General features: G+C 50.7%; 1 protein-coding gene across 11 annotated transcripts in view; it reads left to right on the top strand.

Annotated features, from left to right (window-relative positions):
- Positions 1-15,586, top strand: part of FARP2 (FERM, ARH/RhoGEF and pleckstrin domain protein 2) — a 92,794-nt gene that overhangs the window by 52,183 nt on the left and 25,025 nt on the right. For 10 of the 11 annotated variants that reach the window (XM_032638624.1, XM_032638623.1, XM_032638618.1 and 7 more), the window contains 5 exons: positions 6,596-6,751; positions 8,753-8,916; positions 9,258-9,326; positions 9,898-9,955; positions 12,107-12,338. In XM_032638624.1, coding sequence (XP_032494515.1) covers positions 6,596-6,751; positions 8,753-8,916; positions 9,258-9,326; positions 9,898-9,955; positions 12,107-12,338 — 679 coding nt within the window. The remainder of the gene's footprint in view (positions 1-6,595; positions 6,752-8,752; positions 8,917-9,257; positions 9,327-9,897; positions 9,956-12,106; positions 12,339-15,586) is intronic. The other variant, XM_032638625.1, reaches the window with a different exon arrangement.

The raw sequence follows: 15,586 nt of genomic DNA, 5'->3' as shown, positions 1-15,586 counted from the left end.
AGCGAGGAGCCTGGGATCCCCAGGGGGGCGGGGAGGCCGGATGGGGCGGGGCCGGCAGCTACAGCACGACCCGCCCCTCCAGGACGAGGCGCCTCCCTCCCCTCGGAAGGTGGAGATGAGGTGCCTCACGAGCGGGTTCTGACATCGGGGGCCCTGCTGCAGCCCTGGGAGCTGCCAGCCAGCACTTCAGAGCCTCCTCTTGTAAAGACTTCCATCTGGAAACACTTTCAATTCAAACGTCCCAAAAAGCTGTGAGAATGAGGATAGCACACAGAGACCCCATGCACCTGTCACCATTTGCACCTCCCGCTGACATGTGTTCTCATCCCTGCTGCACAGACACACGCCCAGACGCACACAGTTTTTTTCTGAAGCCTTGGGGAGTAAGCTGCACACGTCAGGGCCTTTACCCCGAGAACTTCGGTGTGTGTTTCCCAAGAGCAGAGTATATGCTCTGTCGTGACCACAGTCAGTCACCACTGAGGCCGCAGGCTCTTAACACCTGGCACACGGGTCCGTCCTCAGTCCTGTCAGCTGGCCAGTGGTCTCCCTGCAGGACAGGATCCCATCTAGAACCAGGCCGTCACGCTGCAGTCGCCTTTAATCTGGAACATTCTTTTTTCTTTATCTTTTATGAAGACGGTGTTGAAGAACACAGCCCCTTTGTAATAGAAAGTTCCTCGTCTGTGTTTGTCGGCTGTTTTCCTGTGATTAGATTCAGGTGACGTGTTCCCAGCTGGACCACTGCCCAGGGGACATGTGTCTCCCTCGGGGGTCACACCCGAGATGCCACCTGGCCTCCCTGGCGATGCAAACCTTCATCGCTGTGTTTTCTGGTTCTTCTACTGCATAGTTACTGGTTTTCCTCTTTCAACTAATAAGTGGTCCATGGAGAGGCGCTTTAAGACACAGATGTTCTGTCCCTTGTCAGATATCCCTTAGACTAGCGTCCCCTCGTGATGCTCCCTGGCCAGTGTTTACCAGGATGGTCATTAACTCAGGCACACCCAGAGCCTCGCTGTTAAATAAAGACAGTGACCAAGGGTCGCCAGAAATTTGAGGAAAGCCTTTCTTCAAGGGAAGATGGTATTTGAGGGACACGTCCCAAATTTGTGCGAAGAAGAGACTCAGAAGAAACAGAAACTGTGCTGGGGGTGGAAGAAATGGAAAGCATGCTTCCTCAGAGAGGTTACTGCTTTTCATCTATCAGATTGGCAAAACAGAAAAATCGCTTTACCCACATCGCGTTCGTGGGGAACAGGAACACAGCTTTAGCACGAGTGTAAACGTTTCTCTTGTGATTTTTTATTCTGGCCTTGTTTGTAATAGTAAAATACTGGTAATTAATTATTAGGAGGCTGGTTAAATACATGGTGGGGCATCCATATTATGGGATAATTGGACAGCTGTCCAAAGGTTGCATGTGCTCTCTGTGTCCTGATACGTGAAACATTCTTTGAGATGTATTGTTAAATGGAGAAGATGTTCAAAACTGTGTGTGGAATTTGCTACCGCTTATGGGGAAAAGAGGGGAACTTAACACACACACACACACACTCTATTTATTCCCTACAAAATAAACTGGTGTTGACTGCCCCTAGGATGGTTACTATAGCCTGCAGGCTTTTGGAAGTGGGGAGAGGGGCCTGTTCATTCTGGGCTCAATTTTGGTACCTTAAGAATTTGAACCTTGTTAGTATGTTACTGTATTACATTTTCTTTCTTTTTTTTAATTTAAAAATACTTTATTGCTAACAGTGTTAACTGCCATCTGAGCCTTCAGAGTCATAATCTTTTTCTAGCAGTAACATCAGTGATCACAGATATCATAACAAATACAATAATGAAAGTTGGAAATATTGTGAGACTTACCAAAATGGGACACAGAGACACGAAGTGAGCAAATGCTATTGGGAAAATCAGCGCCCATACCCTTGCTCAGTGCAGGGTTGCCACAGACCTTCCATTTGTGTGTATTACGTTTTCTAAAAAGCCTCACAGAAATAAGGGAAAAGCTTGCATCTCTGAAAGAAGAGCAGGGCAGTTACGGAGAACAAGAGTGACGCACGTTGGCGGAACGAGAATGTTTGGAAGATGCAGTTGAGGAAATCTCCACAGAACAGAATAAAAGATAAAGGGTGGGCTTCCCTGGTGGCGCAGCGGTTGAGGGTCCGCCTGCCGATGCAGGGGACACAGGTTCGTGCCCCGGTCCGGGAAGATCCCACATGCCGCGGAGCGGCTGGGCCCGTGAGCCATGGCCGCGGAGCCTGCGCGTCCGGAGCCTGTGCTCCGCAACGGGAGAGGCCACAGCAGTGAGAGGCCCGCGCACCGCTAAAAAAAAAATAAAAAATAACAAGATAAAGGGTGAAGGATGGGAGAGAAAAGTAAAGAAAATTCCAGCGCCATCCAGGAGGGCCAGCACCCCAGAATTCTAGAGGCAGGAACCAAAAATCAGTGGAGGAGTTGTTAAAGAAATTACACGAGAAAAAGTTTCCAGAACTCAAGGCACAAAGTTCCAGGTTGAAGGTGCCTGCACGTTCCAGTGTGACGGCAGCAGGACTCGTCAGTGCGAGCTGCCAGAGGTGGGGGCAGTTGGAGAGCTGCCGGGCTGGTAGCGGCAGGACTGGAAGCTGGAGACCGGAGGTTCTACACGTGAAAGCAGAGCGTTTCCAGCCTGGGATTCTGTGCCCTGTGCAACGCGACTCCTGTACAGAGAGAACATGAAAGCGTTTTCAGATACGCAGGTTTTCAGAAATTCAGTTCCTGCACAGCCTTTTGAAGGCCAGCACGGGAGGAGGGAGAAGCTCGGATGGGAGCTGAGGAAACAGGGTGACTCAGATTGGAGAAGGCAGACGTGCGGGCTGTGCTCAGATGGGGAGAACGTTCGTCAGCATAAGCACAGAGGCGGCCTCCAAGAAAGGGCTGATCGGGGGAGCTCCCTGGTGTCCAGTGGTTAGGACTCGGTGCTTTTGCTGCCAGGGTCCGGGTCCAGTCCCCGTTGGGGAACCGAGATCCCGCAAGCCGGGAGGTGCGGCCTGTGAGGGGGCAGGGGGAAGAATGAGCGATGGCTTCATGGGTTAGACCGTATCAAAGAGTTCTAAAGGTCTGCGGGGAAGTTTGGGGCTGAATTAGCGACGGGTACCTAGAGATTAAGCAAATGAAAAGAAGCAGTTAGCGACTCCAGGAAAATTAAAAGCGAAGGAGTGGACTCCCTGGAGGCGCAGTGGTTGAGAATCCGCCTGCCAGTGCAGGGGACACGGGTTCGAGCCCTGGTCCGGGAAGATCCCACATGCTGTGGAGCAGCTAAGCCCGTGCACCGCAACTACTGAGCCTGCGCTCTAGAGCCCGTGAGCCACAACTGCTGAGCCCATGTGCCACAACTGCTGAAGCCCGTGCACCTAGAGCCTGTGCTCCACAACAAGAGAAGCCACCGCAACGAGAAGCCCACACACCGCAATGAAGGGTAGCCCCTGCTGGCCGCATCTGGAGAAAGCCCACGTGCAGCAACGAAGACCCAAAGCAGCCAAAATTAATTAATTTTAAAAAGCAAAGGAGCAAAGTATAGTTATAATTCAGGTTGGCCCAACTTGCAAGCAGTACTTACGTGATCAGTAATATAAATACCGAATTTTAAATTTACCAAAAATGGAGGGAGTGTGGGGAGGGGTGGACGTGAGGTCGTGGTGGGTGTGGAGGTCCAGGAGACGAGATCTCAGAGCAGGGTACAGTAGCAGCCTTGGACGAGCTGTGTGGACATGCGGATGCAGGTCCGGAAGGCGGTTCTGTCCGGGGGAGCAGGCCTGAGGGTGGCCCGGAGAGCCCTGAGTCTCCGGGTTCTGTTTCAGGTCTTACTTGGCATTTACAGCTGAGCTGTGGATTTTTTTGATAAAATACAAAATGAAGGCAGTGGCTCTGAGTGGCGCGCTGCTCGGTGAGTGTCAGGGTTGCCCAGGGCAGAGTGAGGGCAGTCATCCGTGGATTCTTTGTTTCGATTTATGACTCGGTTAAAGCCCTGGGATGTGGTGATTTTTTATTTTGACCCAAAGGGAAAATGGGAAGGCAAGCTTGCAGCTGGGAACAGTGTGTCTCTCGCTCTTTTCTGTGTGTTCCTGTGGAGGACAGGCCCTTCCCTGTCCCTCCTGTGGCCACCTGCTTTCTTAAGCCTTTGCCCTAGGCACCTACCATCTAGAGGTGAGAGCTGAAGGTGGGCGTTTTCTTTTCTTTTCTTTTCTTTTGTTGATGTTTTATTGTTTGGTTGTTTTGTTTGCTTTTTTGAGAACCCAGTTGAAAACCCTCAAATATTTTACTTTGAGTAGCAGTTGAAGTGACTTCGTGTCTAAACAGTGTTGGGAGCTGGGATACTTGGGTCTCATCTAGACCCTGTCATTTGTATCTTGGCCTCAAGGACACTTCTTAACTCAGGAATTTTAAAAACTGGATATAATTCACACATAACGTAAAGTTCACGATTTAAAAGTATAATTCAGTTGTTTTTAGTATATTTACAGAATTATGTCACCGTCACCACTAACCCCAGAACGTTTAAATCGCAGCCTCACCCCACGCACCGTAGCAGTCACTGCCCGCCCCTGCTTTCTGTCTCTGCTGATTTCCTTGTTCTGGACGTTCCTGTAAATGGCCTTTGTGCCTGACAGCTTTCCCCGTCTCAGAGTTTGTCCGTGTCATGCATGTTTCAGTGCCTCCTTCCTCTTTAATTGCTTAAGTTGTTGTGGGTTTTTTGTTTTGTTTTGTTTGTTTGTTTGTTTTAGTATCTCTGAAGGGAAAACATTCTTCACCTTGCCACCCCCCATCTTGAATTTGTAGAAAAGAGTAAATGGTCATGATAATCGAGAATAGAAAAGAAAATGCCAGAAAAGTGTTTCAGTCCGTTTAACATTTTAATTCTAGAAATGTTTCAAGGTTATGGAAAGGATATGAGAACAGTAGAACGTGCTCCTTCCCCAGAGACCGCATCCAGCTTCCACCAGTTGCCCCAGTCTCGTTGGTTTCAGAAGATCCCTTCTGAGGCCAAGCGCTCTGCCCAGTCAGGATCCCACTCTGGCCTCTTCAGTTTGGAACTCTCTTCCTTCTCTCCTTGATTCTCCTGACCTTGATGCTTTGGAAGGTTCAAGGCCAGTCATTTTGTGACATGGGCCTCCCAGCACCTGCTGACGATCAGACCCTAGTTAAGCTTCTTGGGCGGGTGAATGACAAGCGAGTGTGCCTGGTGCAGCCCGCGAGGTGGCCCACGGTACCTGTCTGTCCCATTGCCGGTAGTGCCAGTATCCATCACATGGTTGGAAGGCGTTTGACAGGCTTCTTCGCTGCAAAGTGACTTTTTATCCTTTGTAATTAGTAAGCATTTTGTGGAGAGATACTTGAAGACTGTAAATTTCCCGGATGGTTGCCAAAAGGCAGCTTTTTTTTTTTTTTTTTTTTGCGGTACGTGGGCCTCTCACTGTTGTGGCCTCTCCCACTGTGGAGCACAGGTTCCGGATGCACAGGCTCATTGGCCATGGCTCACGGGCCCAGCCGCTCTGCGGCATGTGGGATCTTCCCGGACCGGGGCACGAACCCGTGTCCCCTGCATCAGCAGGTGGACTCTCAACGAACTGCGCCACCAGGGAAGCCCCAAAAGGCAGCTTTTTAAATTCCATTCTTCATGATCCTAGAAGGGTTTTCTCCTCGTTTGTTTATTGTCTTTACGTCCCTGTGGATCATGGGTTTGTATTATAATCGTACTATCACTCAAGTTATAATTCGGGTTATAATCTGATACTTGATCTGTTGTCGTTGTTTGTTTTGATCTTTAAATTGACCCACATCAGGGAGTCCCTTCGGGTGGCTCCTGTGCCCTTTTCTTTTTTTTTTAGATTTTTTTTGATGTGGACCATTTTTAAAGTCTTTATTGAATTTGTTACAATATTGCTTCTGTTTTATGCTTTGGTCTTTTGGCTGCGAGGCATGTGGGATCTTAGCTCCCCAACCAGAGATCAAACCCGCGCCCCCTGCATTGGAAGGTGCGGTCCTAACCACTGGACCACCAGGGAAGGAAGTCCCTCCTGTGTCCTTTTGACATTTCCCCATCATTTTTTGAGCACTTGTTTACTTTCTTACACAATAAGATGGTCCAGGTTCCTTTGTTCTTTGCCTGCCCCACCCTGGAAGAGCAAAGGGCCCTGGTCTCCTTAGTGGACAAAATTGTTTAGAAGCTGAGGTCCTTGCCCAGTGTGCCCACTCTGGAGAGTTGGGGGTTCAGCCTTGGGTCCGGGTCCCATCCGGCACCCCTGGGATCCCTCCGTCCTTCCCTTCAGTGAGAAACCCAGCTCCGCTCCAGCCCCGCCCTGCCACCACCAGGCCCCTCCCAGCCGCCGTCCTCGCAGTAGGGGGGCTTCAAAAATGTTCACTGTTAACATTGAAAACAAGAGGTTGTAATAAAGCTTTATCAAAGAAATAAAGTTTTCTTCCTAAAACAGAGAGATTAGTGTGCTTAGTATTGACATTTTAATTCAGAGTCTTTCCGAACATAAAGTGTCAGGGGCTTCCTGTGCTTTCTGGCAGGGATGTGACTTAACCTTCTCTGTTTCATGAAAAGTCGTGTGCACGCGTCAGGTTACAGATGTTCCTCAACGAACGTCTGTGTCCTGAATTCCAGAGCAGCACCAAGATCAACACTTTCAACTGGTCCAGGCTCCGGAAGCTCAGCTTTAAGAGGAAGAGGTTTCTTATCAAACTCCACCCAGAGGTCCATGTAAGTATTATTTTGAGAACTTTTTAAGTTGTAAGAGAATTTACTCTGCTAGAATACTGAGTTTTTAATTACTTCTTTTTAAAATTTATTTGTTTAATTTTGGCTGAGTTGGGTCTTTGTTGCTGCACGTGGGCTTTCTCTAGTTGCGGCGAGCAGGGGCTACTCTAAGTTGCGGTGCACGGGCTTCTCATTGCGGTGGCTTCTCATGTTGCAGAGCACAGGCTCTAGGGCACGTGGGCTGCAGTAGTTGTGGCACACAGGCTCAGTAGTTGTGGCGCACGGGCTCCGTTGCTCTGCGGCATGTGGGATCTTCCCAGACCAGGGCTCGCACCCGTGTCCCCTGCACTGGCAGGAGGTTTCTTAACCACTGCACCACCAGGGAAGTCCCTTTAATTACTTTATATATCGTTTCAGCATAACTCACATAAGAATTTAAGGACAGGATTCGGGGGGTGACCCGCCCAGCACTTCTCACCTAGAGGGCATCTCAGCATCCCCGGGGGCGGCCCCGCCCGAGACTCAGCTGTGGGGTTGGCCTGAGAGACTGCCTGTGCGACAAACTCCCAGGGCTGCTGAGAACTCTTGGTCTATTACAGCCAGTCCTTCTTTGGGTAATAAAGCTGAAATGCACAGTGTTTAGCTGTGATCTGAAGAAGCTCCACAGCAAATCAGTGTTGGAGCTTCTGTCCAGAATGAAGAGAGGGGCGTTTCCAATATTCTCATGTGTCTTTGATTGAGAAATTGACCCTTTAATAGCTCTAATCGAAGTAGACTTGATTTTCAGAAAATAAATGTTCCTTTCTTTTGAGATTGTGAGCCAGTAAGGTAATAATTAAATATAAATTTACTGAAATTAGTAAAAAGGGGGAAAAGTAAATGTCTGTACAGTCTGATAGTTGGAAAAATCCAGTACGTCAGACTATTCAGAGATGTTCACATTGTTACATGTCTATCGTACAAAGGAAGCTAGGAAATAAAAAGTAGATTAGCTAAGCCGCTGTGGGGTTGAAGCTTAGGAGGCTGTCAGCTTAGACACACTCTAGGAGCTCAGAGCTCCGGGCCGATCTGGAGGAGAGGCTTCACCTAAGCTTTTCGAAGGCACTTGATTAGCGTTTGTCAAACCCCAGGGTCACGTGCGGCGTGTAAGTGTGTTTGGTAGCAAGTATGAACAGATAGCTTAATTGTTTTTCACATAAATATTTCTTGTGCGGATGAGAGAGAAGTATAAGGAATGCCAAAAGCATGTACAAAATACAAGTAAAAGGCTGCTTTTTTTTTTCCTCTGTAAAAAAAAAAACTTTCTGGCAGAAAGGACGGGGAGAGAAGAGAATTGCGGCTTTGTATTCCAAAGCAGCTCTTCTTTGGAACAGCATGATGTTTCAAAGTTCCGGACTGTGTCTGTCTCTGCACCTGGCAAGGTTACGTTTTATATCCCTAAGCACTTAGATTTTTAAGATTAAACATAGGAGTCAAAGTATTATGCTCTTTCTGGCAAGTAATTTGGTAATAATATATCATAAGGTTCAAAAATGTGCATTGTTTCTGAGCTCAATATACCATTTCTAGGAATTTATCCTAAGGAATAGCCATGAGAGACAATGCAGTAGTTTCTTCATGGTGATGTTTGTAAGCGTGAAAACCCTGTGTGTCCTGGGCATCTGAAACATCCCAGAAAAACCCCCAGGAGAATGATTGGGTGATAACAGATAAATGCGTCAGCCGGCCTGGAAAGATGCCTTAGTTTCCTAGGTGGGAAAAGGTTACAAAGATAAACTTCAGAATGTTAGCAGTTGTGTAATTGTAGATGGCCACATTTTCCTGATGTTTCTACAATGAATATATACCTTGTGTTTTTCTTCTCTTAAGTGTAAATGGAACCAGAAGTCTTTGTATACAACTTTGAGGAAGAAAATGTGCTAATCTTTAACTTTGGAGTAGCCTTTTGCCTTCCTAAATTTTATTCTTGATATAGTGACTCGAACCTTTGTCTTTTGTTCCCAGGGGCCTTACCAGGACACCCTGGAATTCGTGCTGGGGAGTAGGGACGCGTGTAAGAACTTCTGGAAGACGTGTGTAGAGTATCACACCTTTTTCAGACTTTCTGATCAGCCGAAGCCCAGAGCTAGAGCCATCCTCTTCAGCAGAGGTTCCTCCTTCAGATACAGGTGGGGCAGCAGTGCCAGGCGGGTCTTGGCCTTGTCTGTGGGACTGAGAACCCGAACAGCCTCAGTCAAGAAGAAGGTGGTGTGAATGTTCCAGAGAACTACACGCAGACTGCAGCTATTGTAAAACTGGAGAAAGCCTATCAAATAAAATAGTGGGAAAAATAGGCTTCGTAAAAACTGTTTAGAAAACTGGTTATGCTTGTTGCAAAGTATAATTTTTAGATGTATATGTAAACTTGTGAGAGAGGATGGGCAAGTCTTACTTTTCCTTTGCTTTTGTGAAAAATTAATGCTGTGAATTACTGTTTATTCTTTTCTTTAAAACCTGATTTTTTTCACAGTGGAAGAACTCAGAAGCAACTAGTGGATTATGTCAAAGACGGTGGGATGAAGAGGATTCCGTATGAAAGGTAAATTTTCTCATCTTCATGATGAAAAGTGTGGGCTTTGAAAATTAACGTTTTAAATACTTTAACCTGTATTTGAGTAAAAATCACTTCAGATATGTAAACGTGTATTTTGGCACTTGAGTTCTGTTTCTTTTATTTATTTTAATGGTGATAGGTTGTATTTTACAGTCATTTACAGTTACTGTGTACAGATACAGATACTGCTTTCTGGTTCTAGTCTGCATCGCTTAGCTTAGACGTAATGTTCTTACATATTAGATGTAATGTTTTTACATATTAGATGTAATGTTTCTACATAGCGTGGTAAACTTTGAATCTGAAAATTCATGTTGTTGCTTTGCATGTGGAGCTTTTCCTTCAGTGTGAAGGGGACAATTTCACCTCTTCTGGACGTGTAGTTTTTGTTTGAGTGCTTGTTCTGTCATCCTGCCATTCCTGGTTACGTGCCTCACGTTAACAGAGGCTTGGCCACGTGTTTATGCAAGTCCTTGCGCGGCACAGCATGTGCTGCTTTAGAAACAGGGGTCAGGCGAGGAGGGCTGGGGGCTCACAGCCTGTTCTCTGTTTGCAGAAAACACAGCAAGACCCAGATGTCTCTCCGCGCCCTAAATGCCAACTTGCCGAGGCAGGTGAGTCCTTCTGCGTAAAACGTACACGATATAATCACCTGTCCTCTTTGGGGAAATAATCTGGCAATGTTGTAACAAGAGTCCTAAAATTAGCTTTGTCATTTGCGCGGAAATTCCAATCCTGGGACCCTGTTTGCAGAAAGGAGTCCTGAGTGAAGAGAAAGCTCTGTGCATTGAGATGTGTGACAGTGTTGTTTGTCATTCGAGAAATCCTAGCGACCACTGTCTGTGCCGGGTGAGTCACTGGCAGTTCTGGGCGTGTCCACGTGAGGCGCTACTCAAGAGCCTTTAAAAATCTCGTTTCGGGAGAATAGTGCATGAGCAGGACGCGCCCAGAAAATACCAGTATGTGAAAGTAGCAGGGTGCAAAGCAGCCTGGGTCACGTCCTCATTTTGATTTAAACAGAGGAGTGTGTGCACAGCATCAAACATGATCTCTGAGCGATTGGATCCAGGCGGTTTTTATCTTCTCTTTGTGCAGTGGACACAGTGCTTTTTGTTGTCAGGAAAACAACTGAGAAATACTCCTTCTATAAAAGTGCAAAGTGCTGTTAAATGCCAGCTTAGGGAGGTGATTTGCTTAGTGAAGCCGTGTTCACTGAGTGCATCTTTTGCTATTATCTTAAGGGTGAAAAGCAGGAAACAAATGTGTATGCCTGTGTGTTTGACATGATCACAGCTATATGAAAACAGGTACACACAGGTGCACACAAACACTCACAGGAGGCGTTTGGCCACAGTGTCCCAGACGTGACAGTTCTGCGTTGTGAGGCCGGGACGTCAGGGACTCTGTGTTTCAGGTCTGCTTCTCTGCTGTCGCTCCCTGTGTTCACATTTGTGTGTTGACTGCCACATGCAAGTATATTTTTACAGAGAATCTTGCTCTTTTCATGTACTGTTATCTCATAACTTTCTATGTGTGGCTGTATAGTTTCATATTTATACATTTTTATTGCTGCACAAAGTTGATTTTCGTTGACAGTTTTGTCATTTATACTGTTATAGTATTTCCAGAAGCTACACTTGTACCTCATATATTAAAGCTCATGTGTCCTAAATTTTTTTTTAATCGGGTCTTTTAAATATCAACATTCTTTAACTCTTCTAGGTACGTTTTCTATTTTGGAATTCCTTGTTAAATCAACTGAAATTAAAAGAACTTATTTTTGTTTCTTTAACAAAGTTCAAATTTGTGAGTAGTCTAAAAGTTACACTTAAGCTTTCAGTTCTCTGATGCTGTCTTTTAAAAATCACAGAGAATATGGAATATGGTCGATGATTAGGAAAAAGCCACGTGGTAGACACACGAAAAGGGATTAATCTTACGGGTCACGAGCTGCCGCTTTGTCTAAAGGGGTGGTCGCTGTGCTGCTGCTGCTTCTGCTTTGGCCTGACCACCCCCTTGTGATGTTGTGAGTGCCGGTGTGACACGGCTGTGTCTCGGTGACACGTGAGTGGGAAGGGCTGCTCCGTGTCCCTGCGTGTGGGACTGTGAGCCAGGACGCAGCGCAGGCGCCCGGCGTGGCGAGCAGCCCCTCCCAGCACTCCACGCCTGCCTCGTCAGCCTCTTCCTGCTCATACGCGGGGCTTCTCCTGCGCCTCCGAGATGCCCGGGGCTCCTGTGCACGGCGTGGGCGAGGAGCTCCGTGTGCGGACCTGGCCCTTGCTGCCCGGGCGCTGTGTGGATGCACCAATGCCTTTTGTCCCCCGGTGACCCCTGGCAGGGCGGGGGAGGGCGCCTGGGTAGCTGAGTGGGGCAGCTCACCCCTCCTCCAGCTGCCCAGCCCCAGGGGAACAATGATGCCCAAAGACAGCCCCAGGCAACTTCAGGGTGACCCGGGTGCCAGGGAGACTCAGGGCCTTTAGTGGTGGAAACGACCTTTCTTGTAGACAGGTCACGCCTAACGCAGAGAAAAAAGTGGACTCACAAGGGACCTAAATAGATCCTGGGTCCGTTTGAAACCCTGTCTGCAGTTACAGATCTTCAGTTCTAAAAGGAAAGGTCTGACCTGCTGCCCTCCTTTGTAGAAGCTGTGACAGAAATGTGTGGGTGCGGCTGTACTCACCTGGGCCCAGTTAGCTCTGTGACTTCCCAACAGTAATTGCTCATTTCACGTGTTCCTTTTTCTCTTCTCCTGATTTGATCCCCAGAGCGTCTTGTTCACCGAGGGCACGAGGACTCCCGCGTCCCCGTCTTCAACAAGTGCCTCCTTCTGTTCGGGCCCTGCCTCCCCTCCAGCCCCCGTGGGCCTGCTCGGTTCCAAGGACAGCAGCGGCTCCCCGACAGGGCCCCCGGCTCCCGGCGCCAGGTGGCCAGCTGCAGAGAGGAGCGGCGTGGCCGCGGCCCCGCCCCCCGGGCCGCCTGCATTCCAGCCTTGCCAAGGTGTCGGGTCGGGTCGGGGCGTGTGGAGCTGTGGCCCCAGCAGTACTGAGGGGCTGAGTCGCGCCGCCCTAGGCCTAGAGGCAGGGGGGGCCGGCAGGGAGCGTGCGGGTCACAGTGGCCATGGTGAGGGTGCCTTGACCGTGGGCCCCTCCCCTTCCAGGGGGGCGCCCATGTGTGGCCGGCAGAGCCTCCGGGGGGGCCCTGTTTTCACATTGACAAGCGCCCAGCTGCCGGCGTTCGAGTTCAGAGATGGCGGCCTGGCAGACATCTCCTTCTTTGCCGGAGGCTCTGAGGCCTTTCCTTTCCCCTTCGGCAGTCTGCGCCCGCAGGCCCTGCTGTGTGGCCGCCTGGGGTCTGCCCCGTCCAGCCCGGAGGGGTCCTCCCCGGAGCCGGCCCGTGGGAGTGGGGTGCGCGGCTTTGAGTCCGAGGAGGAGGGCAGCCTCGGCGACGCGCACCCTGCCGACACCTCGGAGCTGCTGGAGGTGAAGGCGCAGGCCAGCCTGATGCAGCGCCTGCTCAGCCCGTCTGCCGCCAGCTCGCTCCGGCTCCACCGGTCCGAGACCAGCTCCCTCAGCAACGCGCCACTGCCCGGCAGCCTGTCCGCGCACACGCCCAGCTCTGCCGCCCAGTCCGAGGCCAGCTCCATGGCCAACTTCCCCGCCTGCTCGGTCCGCTCTGAGGCCAGCTCAGCCTTCCATTTCTCGGACATCGTCGACCAGTTAGAGCAGCTCAGCTGCCCGCCCACGACGGCTGAGGACCCGAGTGGCTCCGACACAGACTCGTGGGGCTCCGAGGCCGAGGCCCCCCTAGACGTGAGCCTCTTCTTCGGTAGCCCCTTTGCTCCGACAAGGGGAGAGAGAGTGCTTTTCGATCTGCAGAGTAACGTAAAGAATTTGACTCCTGGAGAGCAGGTCGATGAAAACCTGTCCTGACCGTTCCCAGCTTCCCTCCTGGGTGACCCTCACCTGCTCGGGGGGTGAGGGCTCAGATTGTTGGCTTTCGATACGGAAAGTGATTTGTGGTCACGGCTAGATATTCCTTTTTCACCCTAATTCTCTGATTGATTGTTCTGTTTGGAATGCCAAAAAGTTAAAACTTGCGCTTGGAGCGGTGTTAAAAGCTGTGCCGCAGGTTTAAAATGGATGAGTGTCTCCAGCTCACCCTTCGGGGCCGGTCATCTAGCCCGTGCAGCTTTATTCTTCTGGCGTTTGCTTCGATACAGCAAAAGTGGTGCTATGTGTTTTGAGTGTTACACGGTTCTGATTCGTGTTGACCTTTAGTGGAATGTATGCCTTATGCCTGTTGCTGCTTTTTAAGGTGAGGTGTGCGGCCCATGATTAATTATGATGGAGGTTTTGTCTGATTTGACTGCACGAAATCTTGAGCAGGCCCCACAGGACCCAATTCCTGGGGAGGGCAGCGGGGGCTGCGGCCTCCTTGTGCTGTGGTCTGGGACTGCCCAGGGCGGCTCAATGCCCGAGGCTTGGTTGCGTCCATGACTTAGGAACCAGGGACCGTGCTTGGAGAGGCGTTGGTTTAACCTGCAGTGTAAGCGGGACTGTGTCCTTTCCACCTTCCTTGGGGGACGCCACGCACTCGGTTGCAGGGAAGGCAGAACCAGACACACCAACCGGCCCAAGGGGCATGGCGTTGGCTCGAGCCGGCCAGCCGTTTCCTTGGGGCCGACGGGGGCTTGTTCCCTGTGGGGACTGGGCACCCGGGGCCTCCCCAAGCTGCTGGGGACTTGGCCTTTTGTAGCAGTGGTGTCTCCTCCGGTCAGGTGTGCACCCGACACAGCTGCGGGCTGATTCTGATAGACCCCATCCGCACGCATCCGTCCAGAGGCCTTGGGCAAGGTCATGTGTGTGGACAGGCCAAGGTGGCTGTGGCCCTGGGGGCACTGCGCTCCACACCCCGCGGACGTGGGGCCAGCGCTCAGCACAGGCTGCGTGGCCGGGCCCCTCGAGGGCTGGATTTGTCACCGAGTCCATGGACTGGGTCTTGCGCTTCCTTCCCGGTCTCACCTGGTGGAGCAGCACCGTGTTTAAAGGCTAGTTTTCTTCCTGAAAGCCCCATTCTCGCCGTGTGTGTGGACCCCGTTCCCGGCGGCCGCGTGGAGATTGCCGGGGCTTCCCTGCAGGCTCGGTCGCCGTCTGTCGATGGTGTCGATGGTGTCAGTCGGGTGGCAGCAGGGGCTTCAGCCTAATGGGTCGGTACTTTCCATCCTCGCAGCTGCCTTACCGCCGCGCCGGGTCCCTCGTGGCTCTGGTCCCGGGACGTTCACACCCGTCGCCCCCGCACCTCCCAGGCCATGGGTCCGTCTGCATTGGTGCTGACTGGCCGGCGTCTGTGGAGAGACTGTGTGACCGTGACCGACGTCACTGGTGAGGATGGCACGTCTGGGACACTTTGTGTCACTGAAAAGATGCACCGTGGGTGTGTGTGGCAAGGAGCTGTTACAGATGCTGTCCATCCAACGCTTTTCCTGAATCTTAGTTGACACGACGGCTGCCTCTGTCCTTGGTCGGTTGTTGTCTCCTGACTGTGCCCGCCGATGCTCCGAACTAACAGAGTGTCCTTTTGTCTTTAAAGCAGCCCGTCCTTGTGTCTGGGCAGAAAGTCTGAGCCAGCAGAGCAGCCGGGGCTGCAGGATGCGGGGCGGGGTGTGTGGGGGGGTGTGTGTGTGGTCGTCGTCACATGTCGAAGAATCTGAGTAAGTCCTGTTCTCAGACGTCTTTTACTGGACCTTCCTGTTAAAGGTTTTGTCTTGTTTTTTCAAAGAAACTTCTTTTTCTGGGGATAATTTTCTAGCTTTTGTTTAGACAGTTTTCAGGATATGCAGAAGCGGAAAGAGGCGTATCAGGAGTGAAGCCCAAGCCTGTTGGGCAGGGCCGTCCTGTGTCCCCCCCGCCATGTCTCCCCAGGTGTTGCCCCCCTCCTATAAAGTGGGCCTGACGCGCTGACGACCTTCCTCAGCGCTCATGTGTCTCTGAAACGTAAGGCGCCTCCTCACTGGCCCCACGCAGACGTCACCCCACAAGGTGGACGAAGTGCTGGCCGACGTCTGGTTTGCTCAAATCGGGATCCAGACCCGGTCCGCGTGCTGTTCAAGGTCGAGATAGCCCGTCTGTCTCCTCTTCCTCTTTCCCATTTGTGCTGATGACTTGCAGGGAAGCCGAGCGGCCTGGGCTGTCGTCGGTCTGCCCCTCAGGCCCTGCAGCCTTGGAGGCTGGACCTGAGCTGCATTG

Source organism: Phocoena sinus, chromosome 7 (assembly GCF_008692025.1).
Source record: "Phocoena sinus isolate mPhoSin1 chromosome 7, mPhoSin1.pri, whole genome shotgun sequence".
Lineage (NCBI taxonomy): Eukaryota > Metazoa > Chordata > Mammalia > Artiodactyla > Phocoenidae > Phocoena > Phocoena sinus.
Note: the sequence above shows the minus strand (reverse complement) of the source record. Positions and strands in the feature narration are given on the sequence as shown.